Source organism: Sinocyclocheilus grahami, unplaced genomic scaffold (assembly GCF_001515645.1).
Source record: "Sinocyclocheilus grahami isolate Dianchi unplaced genomic scaffold, SAMN03320097.WGS_v1.1 scaffold1865.1, whole genome shotgun sequence".
NCBI lineage: Eukaryota > Metazoa > Chordata > Actinopteri > Cypriniformes > Cyprinidae > Sinocyclocheilus > Sinocyclocheilus grahami.
This window is the reverse complement of record NW_015507044.1, coordinates 52,415-72,396: the sequence shown is the minus strand read 5'-3', so window position 1 is coordinate 72,396 and position 19,982 is coordinate 52,415. Positions and strand designations below refer to the sequence as shown.

The 19,982-nt window shown below is 34.4% G+C and overlaps 1 protein-coding gene across 1 annotated transcript in view; it reads left to right on the top strand.

Annotated features, from left to right (window-relative positions):
* The first annotated feature begins 552 nt into the window (after positions 1-552).
* LOC107573092 (Golgi apparatus protein 1-like) overlaps positions 553-19,982 on the top strand; it is a 44,112-nt gene continuing 24,682 nt past the window's right edge. The window contains exons 1-4 of the mRNA XM_016259530.1: positions 553-990; positions 16,047-16,076; positions 18,102-18,188; positions 19,587-19,802. Of these exons, the coding sequence (XP_016115016.1) occupies positions 562-990; positions 16,047-16,076; positions 18,102-18,188; positions 19,587-19,802 (762 nt within the window). The 5' untranslated portion in view covers positions 553-561. The remainder of the gene's footprint in view (positions 991-16,046; positions 16,077-18,101; positions 18,189-19,586; positions 19,803-19,982) is intronic.

Below are 19,982 nucleotides of genomic sequence, written 5' to 3'. Positions count from 1 at the left end.
ATATTAAAATAATTTATTCTCACCTTGAATTATTATATTATATTATTATGTAACAACAAATAAAATCTTTTTCAGGAATAGACATTATTTACATTAAATTATTATTTTATTACAATAATTTATAATTATGCTATTATATTAACAACAAATATATAATATAACAGCAAATAAAAACATTTTAAACAAATAAACAGACTTAAAGATGATAACGCGGATCAAATGATGGCTTATATCTGACACCACAAACAGTGCTTCAGATGATTTCAGGAGTAAATGCTCCGCAGTCGGCCGTGAGCTGAGCTGATCTGATCTCTCTCATCGAGAGCTGAAATTACTGATCCCACTATGACGAAGGCCTAACTAATGAATATTAATTTAGTCTTGCAGACGTTGCTTGGTAACCTTCCTGGAGCGTCCGTTTACTTCATATTCATAATCCATGCCTTCCTCACAGTAAGATTCGTTTATTGGACAGGTGTTCGAGGCTTATTTACAAACGTCAGTAGTCCAGCCAATCAATAAAGCGTTCTGGGCACGCGTCACGTGGCGTCATTAATATTCATGAGCAAAGCCTTCGCCGGAGTAGGTTCGTCCGGTCAGCGCGGAGTCTTCGGCAGCGGCGGAGTGAGTGGAGCTCGGTTCAGCTGTTTGTGGTGGAAGATGGCGGCGTGTGGACGTGTTCAGCCGCTGCTGCTGCTCATGTCTCTCTGCCTTCTCAGCGTACAGGCTCTTAAACCTCTTCCAGGTTTCGGGAATGTCCGTCCTCCGGCTGCCGCCATGCACCAGCAGTCCAGAGCCGCGCTACCGAATCCCGGGAATAACGCCGCCGCCGCCGCCGCCGCCGCGTCCTCCGGTGCTCAGTCTAGAAGATCCACCGGCTGGAAGCTGGCAGAAGAACAGGCCTGCCGGGAAGACGTGACCCGGCTGTGTCCAAAACACACCTGGACAAATAACCTGTCTGTGCTGGAATGCCTGCAGGACAAGAAGGAGGTGAGCACCCCTAATGATGATAATGAGTGTATATATAATATAGCTAATAATTAAATAATAACAGCAACAGTAAAAATAATATATAACAATTTTAATAATTAACTTTATTTATAATTTATATATTTCATGTGTAATTTTATATGCGTAAATGTATTATTTATTTATTTATAATAATTATATTAATCGATATAATTCATATTTATAATAATGATATTTTAATTTAAAATATAATTATAAATACAAATAATAAAATATATTTTTTATAATAAATTTATTTCTAATAAATAATTAATTTAATTAACGTATTATGTAAATAATTTATTACTTTAAATAATAATAGTATTTATTATTGTTATATAATTGTATGTATTATTGATGATAATAATAATACAATTTGTTATTTTTTAGTATTGTTGTTGTTGTTTTTATTATTATTACTACTAGTACTATTATTATTATTATTTTAAATTTGAACTCAGGGTGGGTACTTTTACTTCCTTTTATTTGGCTTTGTGAATTTCAGACTGATAAGTGAAGTAGAGAAGATACAAGCTTTCCAGATCTAAACTATATTGAAACATGTCAGTTTAATTATTATCTATGTGTCTATTCATTTTATAGCTGAATTTAAAGACTCCATGAAATGTTGAGGACAGTTGTTCCACGGAGGTCTATAATAGCCCACCTGATTGAAGCTATCTTGGCATTCCTGTTGATCTTAATTTCGGTTTTCGGGTCTGCTGCCAGATTGTTTTCAGCCAATCATTTGAGCTGTAAATACCATGTGACTAATTGCTGTGGAGCTGCAGGAAAATGACATCTTGACGATGATGATTGGCTTTCACGAGCTTGACTAGAGTCAACTTTGTCATGGAGTCTTTAATTGCAGGTGCATACGCTTGACCACAGCATCTGAATTTATAAGCATGCAAACGTTCTTATTTTCCTCTGGCTTTTATACAGCCGTACAAGCACAGACCTTTAATATGGATTGGGCTAATTTAAGAACAAGCTTAAAATCTTCTAACTAGATTTGTCTTTTGTAGTTTTCCGTGCCGTGCTGGTTGACACAGGGACCTAGTTGTGCGGATGAGGAAATTATTATAGGAGTAACTTTTGTTCAGACACAGCAGATGCCCTGTGAGAAGTTACATTTTTTGAAAAAAATTTGATCAGCATGATCAAACTCTTTCAAATAAACCAATAAAAGTAAGAAAAAAAAAGTCCATCTACACTGAAAAAAACTATTCATTGAATTTACTACATTTTTTTAAAGGGGTCATATGATGCGATTTCAAGTTTTTCTTTCTCTTTGGAGTGTTACAAGCTGATTGTGCATAGATAAGATCCCTGAAGTTGCAAAGACTAAAGTCTCAAAACCAAAGAGATATTCTTTATCAAAGTTAAGACTCTGCCACGCCCCCCTAAAACAGCTCGTTCTAACACGCCCCCACATATCTACCTCACTATGTGGGAAGATTTGCATAATGCCGCCCAAATGTTCACGCAAAGAAAGAAGGCGTGGTTTCAGTAACCGCAGTTAGTGTTGAAGCAGCATGTCAGGGAGACGCTGTGTGTTTCTAGGCGAAAGCAAAAGCACTTTATTTGGCCTTCCGGAAGTAGATGCATTTAGGAATCTTTAAGATCACTTACAACAGAACAGCAATGCATTTTATAGACAACCGTTTCGTGAACCTAGGAGAGGAGGTAATTCTGACTTTGCTATGACAATCTGGCGCTTCTGAATCAGCTATTGACTGTTCAAATGCGGAGTTTTGAGTGCTCCGAACGAGTGCTTGCGGTGTTCGGCCAATCACAATGCACTGGGTCAGCTGGCCAATCAGAGCAGACTGCGCTTGTCGGAAGGAGGGACTTTGTAGAAAACGAAGCGTTTGAGAGAGGCGGGGCATAGAGGACCTACAATAATGTACAGTATTTGCAAAATAATGTGTTTTTTGAACATTAAAGCATGTCAACATATTCTGTTACACCAAATACACAAAATAATGATCTTTAAAAAAGCATCATATGACTCCTTTAAGGTAAGTGGTTGCAATCCATTTATTTTAGCTACATTTAAATAAACAAATCGACTAACTTTCAACTTTTTTTTTTTTTAAATGTAGCCAAAAATAAATTGTTTGCAACCACGTACCTTAATTTTTTTTTTTGTAAATTCAGTGAATCATTTTTTACAGTGTAATATGTTCAAAAATCCAACTAATAATCAAACAGAAGGAGAACTTTTAAACAAATTTTTAGGACTCAGTGAGTGCCTTGCACCAAAAATGAGTGCTGTTCTGAAGTTTTTTTGTGTAAAAAACAGACGGAACCAATAATTTTTCACTGAAAATCAGCTACTACACATGCAAAAACCAATAGTTTATGACACTTGTCATTGACGTGTTTCGATGCAGTGTGTTTGAATATATGCAAATTAATTTGAATTCGAGAGCTACTTTCTCAGTGGGTAATATCTTTACACTTTGTCTTTGCACAAACTATATTTGGCTGCTCGCCTGTGATATAGTGCACAAGTCGGACTTACTTACTTTTAATGTTCTTTACTGATAATAGTTGGAGTTTGAAGTCCCTGGTTACTAAAAATGCAGCGCATGCATCTTTCTCATTTGTGTTCCACAGCAACAAGAAAGTCTGGCTTTATCTGTGCAGTAGATCGAAAATGTGTATGCATATTAAACATGAGCCATATTTCTTAAACATTTGTTTTCTGCTGTTTTGAGCTGCTCCTCCCTGACTTCTTGGCTCTGATGGTGAACCACTTTTCATCTGGCAAATACAAGGGCCAAGGTTCATTTGCAGCTAGACACAAATGAATTTAGGCTGAAAAACATCTTGGAGCAGCAGTTTTCTCTACTAGACTTTCACAACCTCTTGAGCTTCTGTTTAAATGTCTCTTAGCAGAGTCTCTCCCACAGTATGCTAAAATCCAGCTCTCATTACAGTCACAGCTTTAAACCCGTATTGATGGCACTATGCCTCTCTCTCTCTCTCTCTCTCTCTCTCTCCAGTAATTCACAGACTCAGGCCTCTCATTAGTGTTGAAGCGAGGTCTTGCTCTCTGGTCCGTGATAACTAATTTCAACACCTGAGGGACATTTCAGATAGTGGTCTGTCTGAAACACGACTATTATGTGTTTCCCATTTAGTGTGTCAAATCTTTGTTTCATTAGCCTTGAAATGCAATTGGATGTACGCTTCGAGTTCATTTCTTTTTAATCATCCATTCCTGCCTCTGAAAAGTAAAATGAGGGTGGCTGAATGTCTTGCTCTGATGTATTCGGTGGTAATATGCTGGTATTAATTGGTCTAGATGCTGTCTAAAATGAGCAGTATGCGCACTTGGTGTGTAGCTTGCAGAGAATCTCTGAAATAGTTTCAAATCATTTCAAATGAAGGAAAATACCCTTCATAAGTCCACAAATGACAGTGATGATGAACCTACATTTACAACAAAAAGTACAATTGTTTTCTTCTTTGGACATAGTGTCTATATATAGAATTTGATTGTGGTAATATATATGTATAGTATTTATTTAATTTATTTATTTAATTTTTGGTGGTGATTGGAATGCATATTTAAACAAGTGTCCAAATACAGTACACACACACACACTGCTTTTTATTTATTTATTTTTCAGAATTGCAATACTTTTTTGGACAAGTATCATGGTAGTATATATATGCATAGTGCTAATTTTATTTTTAATAAAATTGGTTCGGAGGATTGCAGTATGTTTTTTGGACAAGTAATGTAGTATTACAGTATTTATTTAACTTTTATTCTGTTTGGGGGGTGGGGGTGCAATACATTTTTGGACAAGTATCGTGACATGTAATTTATATGTATAGTATTTATTTATTTTATTTTACTTGGGAGGTTTGCAATACATTTTTGACAAATAGCATGGAAATATGTATAGTATTTATTTATTTTTATTTAATTTTTTGGGAGGATATATACTATATTTGTCCAAATACAGTACACACACACACACTGCTTTTTATTTATTTATTTTTCAGAATTGCAATACTTTTTTGGACAAGTATCATGGTAGTATATATATGCATAGTGCTAATTTTATTTTTAATAAAATTGGTTCGGAGGATTGCAGTCATTTTTTGGACAAGTATCATTATATATGTAGTATTTATTACAATTTTATTTTATTTGTAATTTTTTTGTGGGGGGTGTTGCAATACATTTTTGGACAAGTATAGCTGTAATATATATGAATAGTATTTATTTATTTTTTAAGTGGATTGCAATACATTTTTGGACAAGTAGTACGTACAGTATGTATAATATTTATTTATTTGGAATTGCAATAGTTTTTTAACAAGTAACTTAATATATAAGTATAATATTCATACCAATCATACAATGCAATGCTATATATGCAGAGAATCCACTACAAGCTTTCAAGCCAATAGCAACCCATTGGTTTTGGCAATGGCAGCAGATAGAAGATGATAATTATGCTAGCATGAATGAAACATCAAGACAAGCTGTATAATCGTCTCGCAGTCTCTCCTCCTGCACCGCATGCCAAGTTCATTTGCCCGCGAACGGTTGCTTCAGCAGTCCTGACCGTGCTCTAATTATTGGGATAATTGCTTTGCAGAGGCTCGGTAACAGCTGTGGCCTTCTGAAGAGGTAAATGATGTCCATAAATCTCTTCTCCATCTCCCTGAGGTCAGACCCCTCCGGGCCGCTCGAAGGCGGGAGGTAAGATGGTCGTGGCACAGCTGCAGCACGTCTGTCTTACTTTAATTAGCATTTTTTAGCAGGTTCCTCTACTGGTGGGACGCCGCGGTGGGTTTGTTGTAAACAAAGCAGCTAGCGTGACTGATATGAGACCCTCCCGCGGGGATCCGGGGCTGAGATCCTGATAAAGTAAACCAAAGAGCTTAGCTCTTAATCAAACATTTGTTTGATGTAACAGAATTGAGTGAATTAGACAGATAAGCTATTGTGTCTGCATTTTTCAGACTAAACGTAAGATACCATGTTTTTTGTTTGTGTATGTTTTTGTCGGCTGTAAAGCTGTTAGTGTGGAAATATCAGTCTGAGACTCTAATGAATCTAAAATGAAGTGGAAGGAACTCATTTGGTGCACTGCTGAGGGGGAGACCGCATGTTTTATGGCTTTGACAGCTCTTTAAGACACCATAGCATGATGTTGATGTTGCTAGATGGTTACTTATTTAGATAAAAAGTAATGCGTTAACTGAAAAGAAAGGAGTAAGTTATAACTCTAAAAATCACAAAGGAAAAAAATATATATTTTTTGTGTAAGAAAAGGATGCCTGTTTTGTGACCAATATAACGCCATTTTCATGTCAATTGAAAATGTTTTCTGATTTCTCATTAATACTTATGTGCAAGTTTATTGTATTTAATTATTATTCTCAATTGTGATTCTTAATAGATTTTCATTTCTCTAATTCAGTATTTTTTATTTAAATCAGCCTAAATAAAGGCAATATAACAAATAATATCCTAATGTATTTTACATATATTTTGCAATTTTTTAAATGATAATTTACAGATTTTTCTCACATTATTTCAATTAGATTTGGTTGGGAAAATGTGATTATTGTACAAAAAATTGGCTGAATAATGACTCTATTATATATAAGAGTTTTTTTCCTCTTATTGCAGTGAGATTTTTTAAAATTATTTCATAGAGATTTTCTTCCATTATTGCGTTAACACAAAAAGATTTGGGTGGTAAAATGTGATTAATTGTAATACAAAATAAGGGCAATAATGGTTCTAAAATAGGTTTATTTTTCTTTATGCAAAATCTATTTTCCTTTTTCTTTCTTTGGAATTTTGTGATGAAATTTCTTTGAGTTTTTTCCCCTTTTTTGCGTTATTGCAATAAGATTTTTCTTTAGAGATTTTTTTTTTGCATTATTGAAATAAGATTTTTCTTATTTCTTAGAGATTTTTTTTTGCATTATTGCAATAAGATTTGGGTGGGGAAATGAGTAATTGTAATGCAACAGTGTCAATAATGGTTCTAAAAATTAGGCTTAATTTTCTGGTTCCTTTTCCTTAAAATCTGGTTGCTTTTTTCTTTGTGTGGATTTTCGGGATGAAATATGACTCAGACATGTTCTTGACAGGTTTCATAAGATTCACTTTGTAATTGTTGGGGGTCAGTGTTGAATAATTGCTTTCATTATGACTAATGGTGCAGAAATCCTGTAATGGCTTGAACAAAGGCTGGTCAGTGACAGCTGTTGTCAGAGGAAAAGCAATCAGATATCATCGTTTGGATTTTGACTGTCAGTATCAAATGTGTTGCAATCACAAAAATGAGCTTGCAGGACTGCAATCATGTGGTTGTTCTTTAGCCAGTCTTTTTTCGGTTGTCAGCATCAATCAAAGGTATGACATGTTTTTGACCTCTCAACTGATGTTTGGCCAGCTTTTGTTGTTTATTGATGACAGTGAAAAACTTTTTAGAATTGCCAGCCAATCTTTGTCTTCCCTGGTAAGGACGAAGAGGTTGCTGCTATTCTCTACAGCAGATTTGATCCAGTAATTTAACAGACTCAAAACATTATTAAAATAGAAGTCATGGGCCTTTTCTTTTAAGGGTTAGAAAGAATTTTACCACAGTCTGATGTGAAGATTATTATACAGTGTGACTTCCAAATTCTTTGAACTAAGTTGTCACCTAAAAATAAACATCCTACAGGCTGTTTCCATCTTGTTAGCTTTGTCACATAAAAGATTTAGCACGCATGGCGATGAGGAACACATGTTCTTGTTTACCGCTGTAGTGTAAGAACAGGTGTAAAGCGTGTAGCACTCCAAATGATTTTCAGAATTTTTTCATGTCTTCTTGTAGTGTACATGCAATATCAGTATGACAGACGATCCATTTGTGTGTGTGTGTGTATATATATATATATATATGAAGATTGTATTTGCGAAAACAGATAACAGATACATTTTTATAAATTTTCTTAAATCATGTTTTTATTGTTTTGTGTTAGTTAGCTGTTTTTATATATTTTTATTTTTTTTGTTTAGTTTTTTTTTTGTTATTATTATTTAATGAAAACAACCCAAATGCAGTTTGATATTAATTGGAATGCAGGATTAAAAAAACATGATTTTTGAACATTTTAAAAAAAGGAATTATCTGTTTTTGCAAATGAACTCTTTATATATATATATATATATATTAGTGCTGTCAAACGATTAATCGCATCCAAAATAAAAGTTTTTGTTCCATAATATATGTATATGTACTGTGTATATTTATTATGTCTATATAAATACACACACATGCATGTGTATATATTTCAGAAAAATATGTTGTTTATATATTAAATATATTTATATACAATATAAATTATATGAATATAAATGTATACATGTAGATACATGTAAATATTTTAAATATATATACTGCATGTGTGTGTATTTATATATACTTAATAAATATACACAGTACACATACATATATTATGGAAACAAAAACTTTTATTTTGGATGCAATTAATCGCTATTCATATTTTTTATATTGATCATTAATATATTACGTATACAACAAAATGTTGACACAAATGAACATAGCATAATTATGCATAAAAATGCATAATTACGTAATATATACACACACAACATATTATATTTCGATTTATAATATAATATATACACTGTAAATAAATAATTATTAATTCAAAACACAATAAATTACCATAATTGCATATTCAGTCATTTTTTTCATTTGAGTCAGTAAAACCAACTTGGTTTTGAAAAAACAGACAAAATACTAGTGAAGGCTAGCTACAACATTTTTTATATAAGAATTTTTATTGTACTATAATTAATAAAACAGTCTGTCTGATTTACTAGCATGCACATGATTTTATTTGGGGTCTTTATATGCAGTCTCATTGTTGTCTGTTGCTATTTACAGTGGCAAGTTGAAAGTTTTTTTTGTTTTTTTTTCCTGCAATGATGTCTGATTTTTGGTGTATTATCCATTCAGCAGAGACATTTTTTTTTATTTGTCGCATAAACATTCAGCTTGTCTTGATTAATGGACTACAGACCTAAGCCTTCATTTGTATATTTTAATGTAATGTTTTCTGTTTTTCCTCACTCAGAATACAGATAAGCTCCCTGTAGAATCACTCACTCTGTTTCCCTGCATTATCTCCACTTTCACTCTCACACATAAGGACGGATGTTTTATTCACTGAACACTGAACAGAAACCAGAGCCCGTTACAGAGGCGAACAGGCGCTGGGTCGTCCTCTCTCTGCTTTTCACATCTTTCAGAGTCGTGCTGTGATTATTGCACTTGGCAGGTTGTTAAGTGGTTGTGCTACAGCATATACTGTTAAACAAATGCATTAGCACTGTTCCCACTGTGTCTGCTTCTCCTCTGACACTGCACACAGTCTGTTTAGATTGGCAGAAAGGGTTTCAAATAGTGTAACAGGAATATAACAGGCTGAGTACAAGTTAAGCTCAATGACATCATTTACAGCATAATGTTTTTAACCAAAAAAATGTATCTTTCAAAAAGCAAAAATCTGGTTTACAATAGCGTTATTTTAGTATTATTTATAAAATTTAATATTATTTATACTATTATGGTTTTTATTCATATTTGGAATTAGCTTTTATTTAGGTTTTCAGTTTTTTATTTTGTTTTATATAATTGTAATGTACATTTTTATGTTTATTTATCACTATTTTATTTTAATATTCCTATTCAGGGTTAATTTATTTTTATTTCAGTTTACATTTTTTATTATTTCCAGGTAATAATTGTAGTGCTTGAACTTAAATGTGTTTTAGTTAGTTGCCAAAGCAAGATTTCTCATTTTTGTTCAGTTTCGTTTGTCATCTAATGTTTGAAATGTATTTTATTTCAACTTTAATTAAATTAACAAATGTTTTTAATATATTTCGTTTTAGTTAATGATAATAACTCTGATTTACAGAGTGACAATGTAAGTGAATGGAAGTTAGTGTTAAAGTAACAGCCATAAAACCTAAAAATATTCACGTTTTAGTGTGAAATCACTTACTAAGCTAAATTATATCCAATTTTACAACTTGCCAACAGGAGGCCATAAACAAAACAATAAAAGGTCTGTGAAAACGATGAGAACTACTTAACAGCTCAAAAAAATACACAAGTTTGAAATGCTTTTAGAAAATGATAAATGGCACATTTCTGCTATTAAATCCTTTAGAAATCAGAAATTCACTTCCACTTTAAATGCTTTACTGTAACCTCAATTTTATTTTTTTAAAGGAAACGAGGGATGAGTGAAAACTAATTTATAGTAATCAACATTGCAAAGAGTTTTCATAATAATTTGAATTTCATAATCCAGTGCAAACAATCACTGCTCTGCACGCCTACAGGTGAAATGTCTTTAAAAAGGAGTAACATCACTTCTGATCACATAATCACTGTTGATAGATGAATATTTCACGTGAAGCAAGTGCAGGAGCTGGTTTTCTGGGAGGTAATGCTAATATGGTAGTAATGCACTTGGGTTTCTCTGAAGGCAGAGATTTCAAGGCTGGTGTCATGAAGTCACTCATCTGTGCATGAATGAGGTGAGCGAGTGCTTAATGCGTCTGCTGCTAGCAAATCCCTGACGGAGTGAAACTTCACCTTTTTATCAGGTCTCAACCTGACTGAAGCTGGGTCTTGTTGACGATGCTTCACCCGTGGCTTGTTTGCGTCTTAATACTTCTGACAAATCCAGACCCGGTGCTGTCAGATTTCTGTCCCTCACAGAACATGCAAAAAGAAGTGACTTAAGTGCTATAAACTTTGTCAGAAACAAATATCTGTATATTTTAGGAGAGGCGATGAGTATACAATCAGTCTTTTCATAAGAGATTCAGTCAGAGCAAGAAAATGTTTGTTTATAATGTGCATGGTAGTCATGTCAAATTTAAATGCTTGGCTATTGAGATTTATTAAAAAATGTCATTAATCCATATGGAACAGAACGTAAAGTGTAGCCATAAATTGTATAAAATATCTCACTGCATGTAGGCCTATAACTTGCATCAAGCCTTTTTATCTTTTTTTCAAACCATGGGCCAGCAGTTTGCTCCATTATATTATGTTGCTTCATAAAAGCCTAAAAAAATGTTTTTCAACATATTTTCAGCTTAGTTTTTGAAGCAAAAATAGTCTCAGATCTGAAACCCTGCTTTGCAGCTACACTACCTGTTGTGATGTTTGTTTTTTCTCAGTAGGAAAAGAAGAAATGCACTTATAAGACACTTCCAAATATATACGAACATTAAATAAATTTAAAAACATTTTATTCAGCATGGATGCATTAAAATTTGGAAGATTTTTTATTTCAAATAAATGCTGTACTTTTGAACTTAAAAAAAAAAAAGATGTAAAAATATCACAAAAATATTAGGAAATGTTTTTTGAGCAGCGAATCGCCATATTAGAATGATTTCTAAAGGATCACGTGACTCTGAAGACTAGAGTAATTATGCTGAAAATTCAACTTTGGTCACAGTAATGAATTACATTTATAATAGCAAGCATCCGGTTGGGACATAATTACTGATTATAATGACTTATACTGTCTTTTTACGCGTTGTGTTGTAAACATAAATCCATGTCTGCATTTGTGATCGGAGAAACGATAAACAACAAGCGCTACTCTACACTGCTCAAAACTCGCGTTTGAATCATCAGTGGCAAATCCTTTAAATATGAAAATGTACTTACAGTCTGTGAGTCAGCATTATTTGTCAGCTTCATAGACTGTGGTCAGCATGCGCGCTGAAGGGGAAACGGGAACTGAATTCACCGGAACACCGGCGGCTACTCTCCCAGGAAACAGTCCTAGTCCTCCGTAAAATGCGCTGCACACATCTGAATATTTGGGTTGAAGTGTTCTGGAACAGTGTTGTAAATACAACTTAACCACAGAGTTCTAGTCGTGTCCTCTTTTGGAAGACCAAACAAAGTAGTTTCGCTTTCACAATGAAACACACAGCGTCTCCACGACATGGCGGCGGCCGCAACAATACTACAGTGAGAATCAAAGTCATGCCTTCTTTCTTTGCGTGAAAATTTGGGCGTTGTTATGCAAATCTTCCCACACAGTGACGTAGATATGTGGGGGCGTGTTTGAACGAGGCATTTTAGGAGGGCGTGGACCAGTCTTAACTTTTATAAAGAATATCTCTTTGGATTTGAGACTTCAGTCTTTACAACTTCAGGGATCTTATCTTTTCACGAACAGCTTGTAACACTCCAAAGAGAAAGGAAAACTTGAAATCGCATCACATGACCCCTTTAATAATATTCCACAATATTACTTTTTTACTGTATTTTTGATCAAGTAAAATAGTAGCCTTGGTGAATGTAAGAGACTTCTTTCAAAAGCATTAACTGGTGATGTAGATGGAGTTAAACATTGTCTTACTACTTCAGAAGGAAGTTTGGGAAAAGACTTTGTCCCTATTGTAAAACATTTATCTTCCCTTTTAATTATTTATCAGAGCATCTTATTTTGTAGTCCTGCAGCAAAACTTCGGCTTTTTTTTGTTTGGCTTTTTGAAGGCTTTTTTTTTATCAGAGCGGAATCTCTCCAGGGACTATGATTGTGATAAACTTGAATAGAACAGAAAAATCTACATTTGATCCAGAATTAATAAAGAGCTGAAGGGTTGACTTTTTAAATTGTATTTCTTTTGAAAGTCATAAGAAAGCTCTTATTAGGATGTGAGCTGTGTAAAACCTCAGCTATGGCTCTTCATTGAGAAGAAGTAAGATACACGCTTGTTTAGATCATCAGAAGACTAATTCATAGATACTAAACATGGTAGGGTTATATATATGTAAGCTGACAGGAGTGAGTATTTCGATCATAAGCCTGCATAAAACAGTTATACACTCTCAAAGACCAAATACACGATGACAATAATATACACAATGACCTGAAGGATACACTGTTCATTCAAAGAAAGGTTTTCCTATGAATTACTTAGTAGAAAAGTCAATTTCTACGGTGCATTGTGCCTCTTGCTCTGGAAAATGCAGTGAGCGTCTCTGCTCACATTCCTTTAGATTGTAAATGTATCGGGTGTCAGTGTTGCTATGGAACCAGGGGCCTGTTCGGCTTCCTGGGGTGTTACAGAGTATTTGTTAAATCTAGCTAACAAAATATATATTGTGTGTTTGAGTGGTCCAGACGCTACAGATTGATGGTCAAAAACAGAAGCTCCTAAAAAATTTGCATTCACAGATGTTTACAAGCCGAAACTTATGGGCAAAAATGGTGCAGTGGTTTATAATATTTCCTCCCACTTCTTAATTAAACAGACTGACTTCCAAGGTTTAGAAGATAACTGATATTCTTTGCATAGAGACCATTGACATTTCAACTGTTCCTCCCACCTGACCACCTCTCATTGCCGTGTGATCCAAAACACATGCCTTGAGATTTTTATTTCTTTAATTAACCACAGGATACATGAAACAAATGATCTGAAAAAGAAAAAGTCACTGAAGATTGATGTCGGTAATAAAAACCGTAGTGGTTTTACTGTAGGTCCAACAAGCAAATCCCAGCGGACTTCTGTGAACTCTTGTGAGCGATGATACAAACTCTGAATCTTTTTTTTTTTTTTTTTTTTGAACCAAAGTGTCCGAAATTCAACCTTTATCACATTAATACAGGAAAGCAAGCGATGTGTAATCTCACAGAATCAATAGATGATCCATGTACGCCCTGGCCGGCCTGGAATCACAGAGCCCTGACGTTCAAATAGAAATATCCTGTTCTGGCTGGCGACGAGGAACCGGATGATTGATCTGGGTGTGGTTCCTGAGCTCAAATATCGGCCTGTTCCTATTTAGGGCCTGTGCTGTGTTATGTGCTTCTGCTGTGATATCATCTTCAGATCCCCTTCGAGAACACTGACCACGAATCTGTTTAGTTTTATGTGGGGTACTAGTTTTGTCAGCTGTTGGCTTAGAGCTATGAATATTTTCTACATGTTTCTTTATTTTTAATGCATGAATGCCATGAAAAAACCCTTAAAATCGAAAGGAAATTCATTCAAAAAATGCATATCATTGTAGCGAATCAGCTCATGGGGAAATATGAATAATTAACCATAACTAATTATGATTAATTATTAATATTTTAGATCCACTGTAGATATTTAGCTGACCACTCAGGGTCAACCGTCTTGTCAATTCTACTGTCTGTCTGTCTGTCTGTCTGTCTATCTGTCTGTCTGTCTGTCTATCTGTCTGTCTGTCTGTCTGTCTGTCTGTCTAGCTGTCTGTCTGTCTGTCTGTCTAGCAGTCTGCCTGATTTAAAGTGTATATATTTATATAAATTTTATATAATAAGTATATCACCATTTTTGTTATTGTTATATGTTAATATACTTGTTTTAGAATTTTTATGATGTCTAGAAAGAAATCAATCTATTCTATATTTATAAATTTGGGATAAAAAAATATGAGTTAGTATTGGACAGTGAATCAAATTTTATTTTAAATTAAATTATTTTATGTACATTTATTTTATGATATATCTTTATTTGTTTCTTTTGAAATTGGCATGAAATATGACTTGTACATGTTTTTGACAGGGTTTGCGAGATTCACTGTAATGTTATCTCTGAAGATGCTTTTTAAACGTCAGCTTCTGAATCCCGTTTAAATCCAGGAGCACATGCTCAGTCATCGGCCTTTGCACCAGGCATCTTTACGTCAATATTTTTGCTTTGTAAGATTTAAATGTTAAGATTTATTTAAAAGCACATGTACTAATCTCCACTAACTTTGTAGCATTAAACATGTTGTTTTGTGTCCACACTAGCAAAATGTCTTTGCTTTGATGTTCATCTTATCGAGGGCAGCTGAAGGATGATATGTTATTAGGGCCATTGTTAGGGCGTTGTATGTGAATGCGCATTGATTTTTGCCTGTTTGACTATGTTGTTGTCGTCCCCTGACAATTGCTAATTGCATTTTCATGCTCTATGAGTCACTCAGCAGTTGTTTACTGTGCTAGGTTAGAGACTGTGCTTATTGACAGTTAGCAGTCAGTGGTCTAACCCAGCCAGAATGAGGAGAAACAGACAGGCTGCTGAAAGGATGAGTATTGAGGGAGGAAAACTAAAGGTTTGAGAGGTCACAAGGCATTCTGTTTATCTGCTTGAATTATTAAGAGACTATTCTTTTGTCATAGCTGATACTGTATTGTGTGTTTCAGTATGATAGGAACTGTAATTCCTTATAAACACAACAGCATCTGTAATTGTTTAGCTTTTATGTTTAATGCTGTTTTCTGGCATTTGTGTATGTGGTTTTGTTTGTTTATTTTATTTGTAAAACAAATATTTTTGTATTTGAAGAGATGTAATGCTCTCGCATATAGCTAAAACTGTTTTGGTTGTCTGCTTGTTTAATCGGTTTATTTTTTTTTAAATAATTTTAAAAATATATCGTCGGTCAATGTCGGTTAATATTTGACAGTGTATTGGATTGTCATTTCTCCTATTTTTTTTAATCAGCTTTTACATTTATTTTTATGATATTTGTAAATAAAATCAGACAGTCTATTCTATTTCATAAATTTGGGATTTTACCAAATGGATCAGTATTGGTTGATATTGGAAAGTGTATTGGATTGTGCCATTTCCCCTATTTTATTTTATTTTCATTTTATTTTATTTTTTTATTTTATTAAGTTGGTATTTTAAAACTGTATCAGTATTGGTTAACATTTAATATAAATTTAAAATAAATATAATAACATTTATAATAATTATAATAATTTTTATTGTTAATGTTATTATTATATTTTATATATTTGTTGTTGTTGTTTTTACCTCCCTTTACTGCCAGTAATAAAGCTTTATTGGCCTGATTAACAATTACAATTCTCAGAGCATAAACGTCATACAGATTTAATGAGGAGTAAGAAATGAAGCGAAAATTAAAAGATTATAAATTCCCTCTCTCTTTCTTTTACAGGACACAGAAATTGCTACAGACTGCAACCATGTAAGTACTCAAAAAGGCCTGCCTTAAATAATAATTATCATCGGCGTGACTCATCTTCACAGCTCCACACATCTTTTAGGGTGATGTTCCCTGTTTACAAGACCCTCTGCGCGCACTCCATTCTTTCAGACCGATTCTTTGTAGGTTTACGAGAGAATGCGTCAGTAGGATTTAGAGACCAGTAACATCAGCAAGTAATTTCAGGAGAATAATGGCCTAATCACCATCTAATGATGGCTGCAGCCCGCAATTAATTTGGTGGGGTCCCGAGAGAGGTATCTGTTTCTGATCTCCTTCGCTAACATTCGTGGCTTTGATGTTCTCATTAAGGCCGCAGCGTGAGACCTGGTCCACAAATCAGAAATGAGGAAAATGTAGGCATATGATTTAGGGCTGTCAAAATGGCTGAAAAACTAAATTCGGTTTGTACTTAACTATTATCAATATTCAAATTATATTTAAATTTAAAAGGCATAATTTCAGTTAGGGGGGAGAAAGCTTTTGGCTTCTCTCCTGAGGCCACAAGAGGGCGCATCGAGCTAAATATTATGCACGTTTCTTTAAAGCATAATAAAATAACACGACTATCTTTGAAAAAAGTGCATAATGTTTATAAACCTTATATAATTAAAGTTGCTTAAACAATTAGAAACAAAACAGAATCATGCATGTATAGTTTAATACAAAGGACCGAAAACCAATAACAAAGAGTACTTTCTTCATTTAAAAACTTGAGATGCAGTAGGATGGGGGAAAACCGCCATAAAGTCTTGAGACATGTTTTTAAAAAGTTGAACTTTAATTTTCCATGACTTTCTAAACATGCGGCTCTCTTGTGCGAGACGCGAGTGCAACGGTGATAGATGTCCCTCTAGAAAATGTGATAAATATGCGTTCTGTGTGAACGGTTTGGTTTCGGTTTTGAAGTAAACAACGCATTGATGTTCTTTTTTTCCCGCAATATTTTGAATGAACAACGTAGCAGCGCCGCATCTAGTGGGTTCAACTGGATAGACTAACAAAAGCATTCAAATGCAATGACACTTACATCGTCGTCGCATTTTGTGCGAAACCTGATAAGGCTGCTTGGCGGACACCTAAAATTCGAATGCTACATTTTTGCATTCGAATGTAGATTTTTATTTTAAATTCGACGAATATTCGAAATTCTATTATTATTTTTTTACAGCCCTAGTATGATTCAGGCCTGAGTCACCCGTCTCATTACGCAAGGCTCATAGTTGAGCAATAATAAAGATAAAGAAATTATTCTTGCGTTTTTGAAACTTACATTTATCAGCACTTTTAGTTAGTGTCACTGTTAATGTGCAATCACATTACAGAGAGCTTTCGAGCTGTGGAGCGTGATACAGTAACTACAAGGCCATTTACTTCAACTGACATCTTTTTGTTTTGAAGAGAACGTTTCATTTTTCTGTCTGAAGTGAAATCAGTTACTTTCGATTGAGCAGTTACTTTTTGCTCAAACCATAAAAGGAAGAAAGCATTACATCTTTTTAACTGCATTGCCAGACCTGACCATGGTAAACTTCAAGACTCCACGAAACTAGAGGTTCTTTTGAAAGCACTGACTTGAAGGAATAGTTCACTTGAACATTAAGATTGTCATTATTTACTCATGCTTGAGTTGTTCCAAATCTGTACAGCGGAACATGAAAGAGAGAAATTGGGGACTGAAGACTGCACTAATATTTTCAGTGCAGTTATAACCAATAAATTCAAAAAGGATGCAAAAGCATCATAAAAGTCATGCATACGACTAGTGTGCTCGATCTCAAGTCTTCTGAATTCATACAATAGCTTTGTGTGAAAAATGGATAGAAATGTACATCTTTATTTGCTAATAATCATTCTTTACAGTGAGTTGAAACAGTCTGATTCATAAATGAACCATTTATACCTGTGAACTGAATCAAAAGATTCATCGAAAAGATCACACTCACCAAACACCAAAGTCACATTATGTATATTTCTAATGTTTTATATTTCTAATAATGTTGCCAGCTGTTGTGGAACTACAAGCTGAATCTGACCACAGATCCGAAGTTTGAGTCCGTGGCGCTGGAAGTGTGTACGAGCACCATGTTAGAGGTCAGTTTCTGCTGTTGTTTTGCCGAGTCGATTTTCTTTTGGTCCTTTGCTCGTTAATTCCCCAACAGTTTAATCATGCTTTCAACTCGTGTGTGTGCGTGCGTGTGCGTGCGTGTGCGTGCGTGTGCGTGCGTGTGTGTGTGTGTGTGTGCGTGTGTGTGCGTGTATGTGAGTGTGTTGTGATTTCAATTAGGGCTGCACAATATATCAAAATCCAGTTGAACTCGCAATAAGGCTTAGTGCTTCTAATTTATTAAATAAATGCGCTGCTGATTTCACAGTCATTTCAGTTTATGATCCAGTGTTTAAGTGATTCAGAGTGTTTTAATTCATTTACTGTGAACTGACATACTGAAACACTGACATCATGAGCCGTGCCTGTGTAAATGATGCCACATTTCGTTCTGAAGCACACAGATACAAAGACCGTATTTATTTGTTGGCAAACAATCGAATTAAAAGCTTGATAGTTTAAACTTGTAAAATAAATCTGTTCCGTTATGTTTTTGGAAATTATTTTTATTAAATCCTTTTTTTTTATTTTACAGCACAATTGTGTTATTATAATATATTAATTAGTTTCATATTTTTATTTAACAATAATCACAATAAAAATAACATTTTTAAGTTATTTCCCAAATAATCGAGTCCTCAAAGGAGAGTTCACACTCAAAAAAGGTTTATTTTATTTTTAAATCCCCCTTAATCATTTTAGAATGATTATTCCAAATTAAGAAATTCTGGTAACACTTTGCAATAAGATTACATTAGTTAACATATAAACTAACAATGAAAATACTTCTAAAGCATGTATTAATCTTTAGTTAAAGTTGATTCCAACATTTAATAATACAATAATAAAATCAAAAGTATCTATTAATGGTATTTAATGGAACTGAGCTAACATGGACTAACAATAAACAGTTGAATTTTTGTTAACTAAGGTTAACAAAGATTAATAAATATAGTAACAAATGTAACCTTATTGTAAAATGTAACCAAAAAAATCCTGTATTTTTCAATATATATTGCTGAAATATGCCTTTTTTTTCAATATCCTGCAGGCCTAATTTCAATGCAGAGGAACCGACTTCTACATTTGTAATGCAGTGTGATTTTATGTTTGACTGCACTCTGAGCTGCCATAATGTAATTAAAATGAATCTCAATAGACAAAAGTTTCCCTCTGTGTGTGTGGGGGGGGGGTTGTAGATGTGTGTGTGTGTGTGTGTGTGTGTGTGTTTTGATGCACATTTGTGGTTGAATACACAATTTAATTACCATTAGTGAAATTGACTTCATATTAAATAAGGAATGTAAATTCTTCATGTCTGCAGCATTGATCCTTGACTGCTTCTTCTCACGCATAATGAAAAGAGCCTTAAATCTGTTTCTCAGCTGAAAGAGTGTGCAGATGAGGAGCGGGGGAAAGGCTATCTGATGTCCTGCCTGGTGGACCACCGCATCAACGTCACAGAACGCCAGTGCCATCAGTACATCACCAAGATGACCAGCATCATCTTCAGCGACTATCGGCTCATATGCGGCTTTATGGACAAATGCAGAGAAGACATCAACACCCTGCAGTGTGGAAGCATCGCTGTCGGAGAAAAAGTAAGCTTGCGTTCCAATAATAGCTGTGAACGCTTTGACTCCATGCCCACTTAAAACCGCAAAGCTCTAAGAGCATCCTTTTGGGAAAGCATAGGATGTTGGCTTGGTACCAGATGGCTCTGTGATGTAGTGACTCTGCCGTTCCCGAAATGTCCACATTCCTCCGGGCGTGCTGGAACA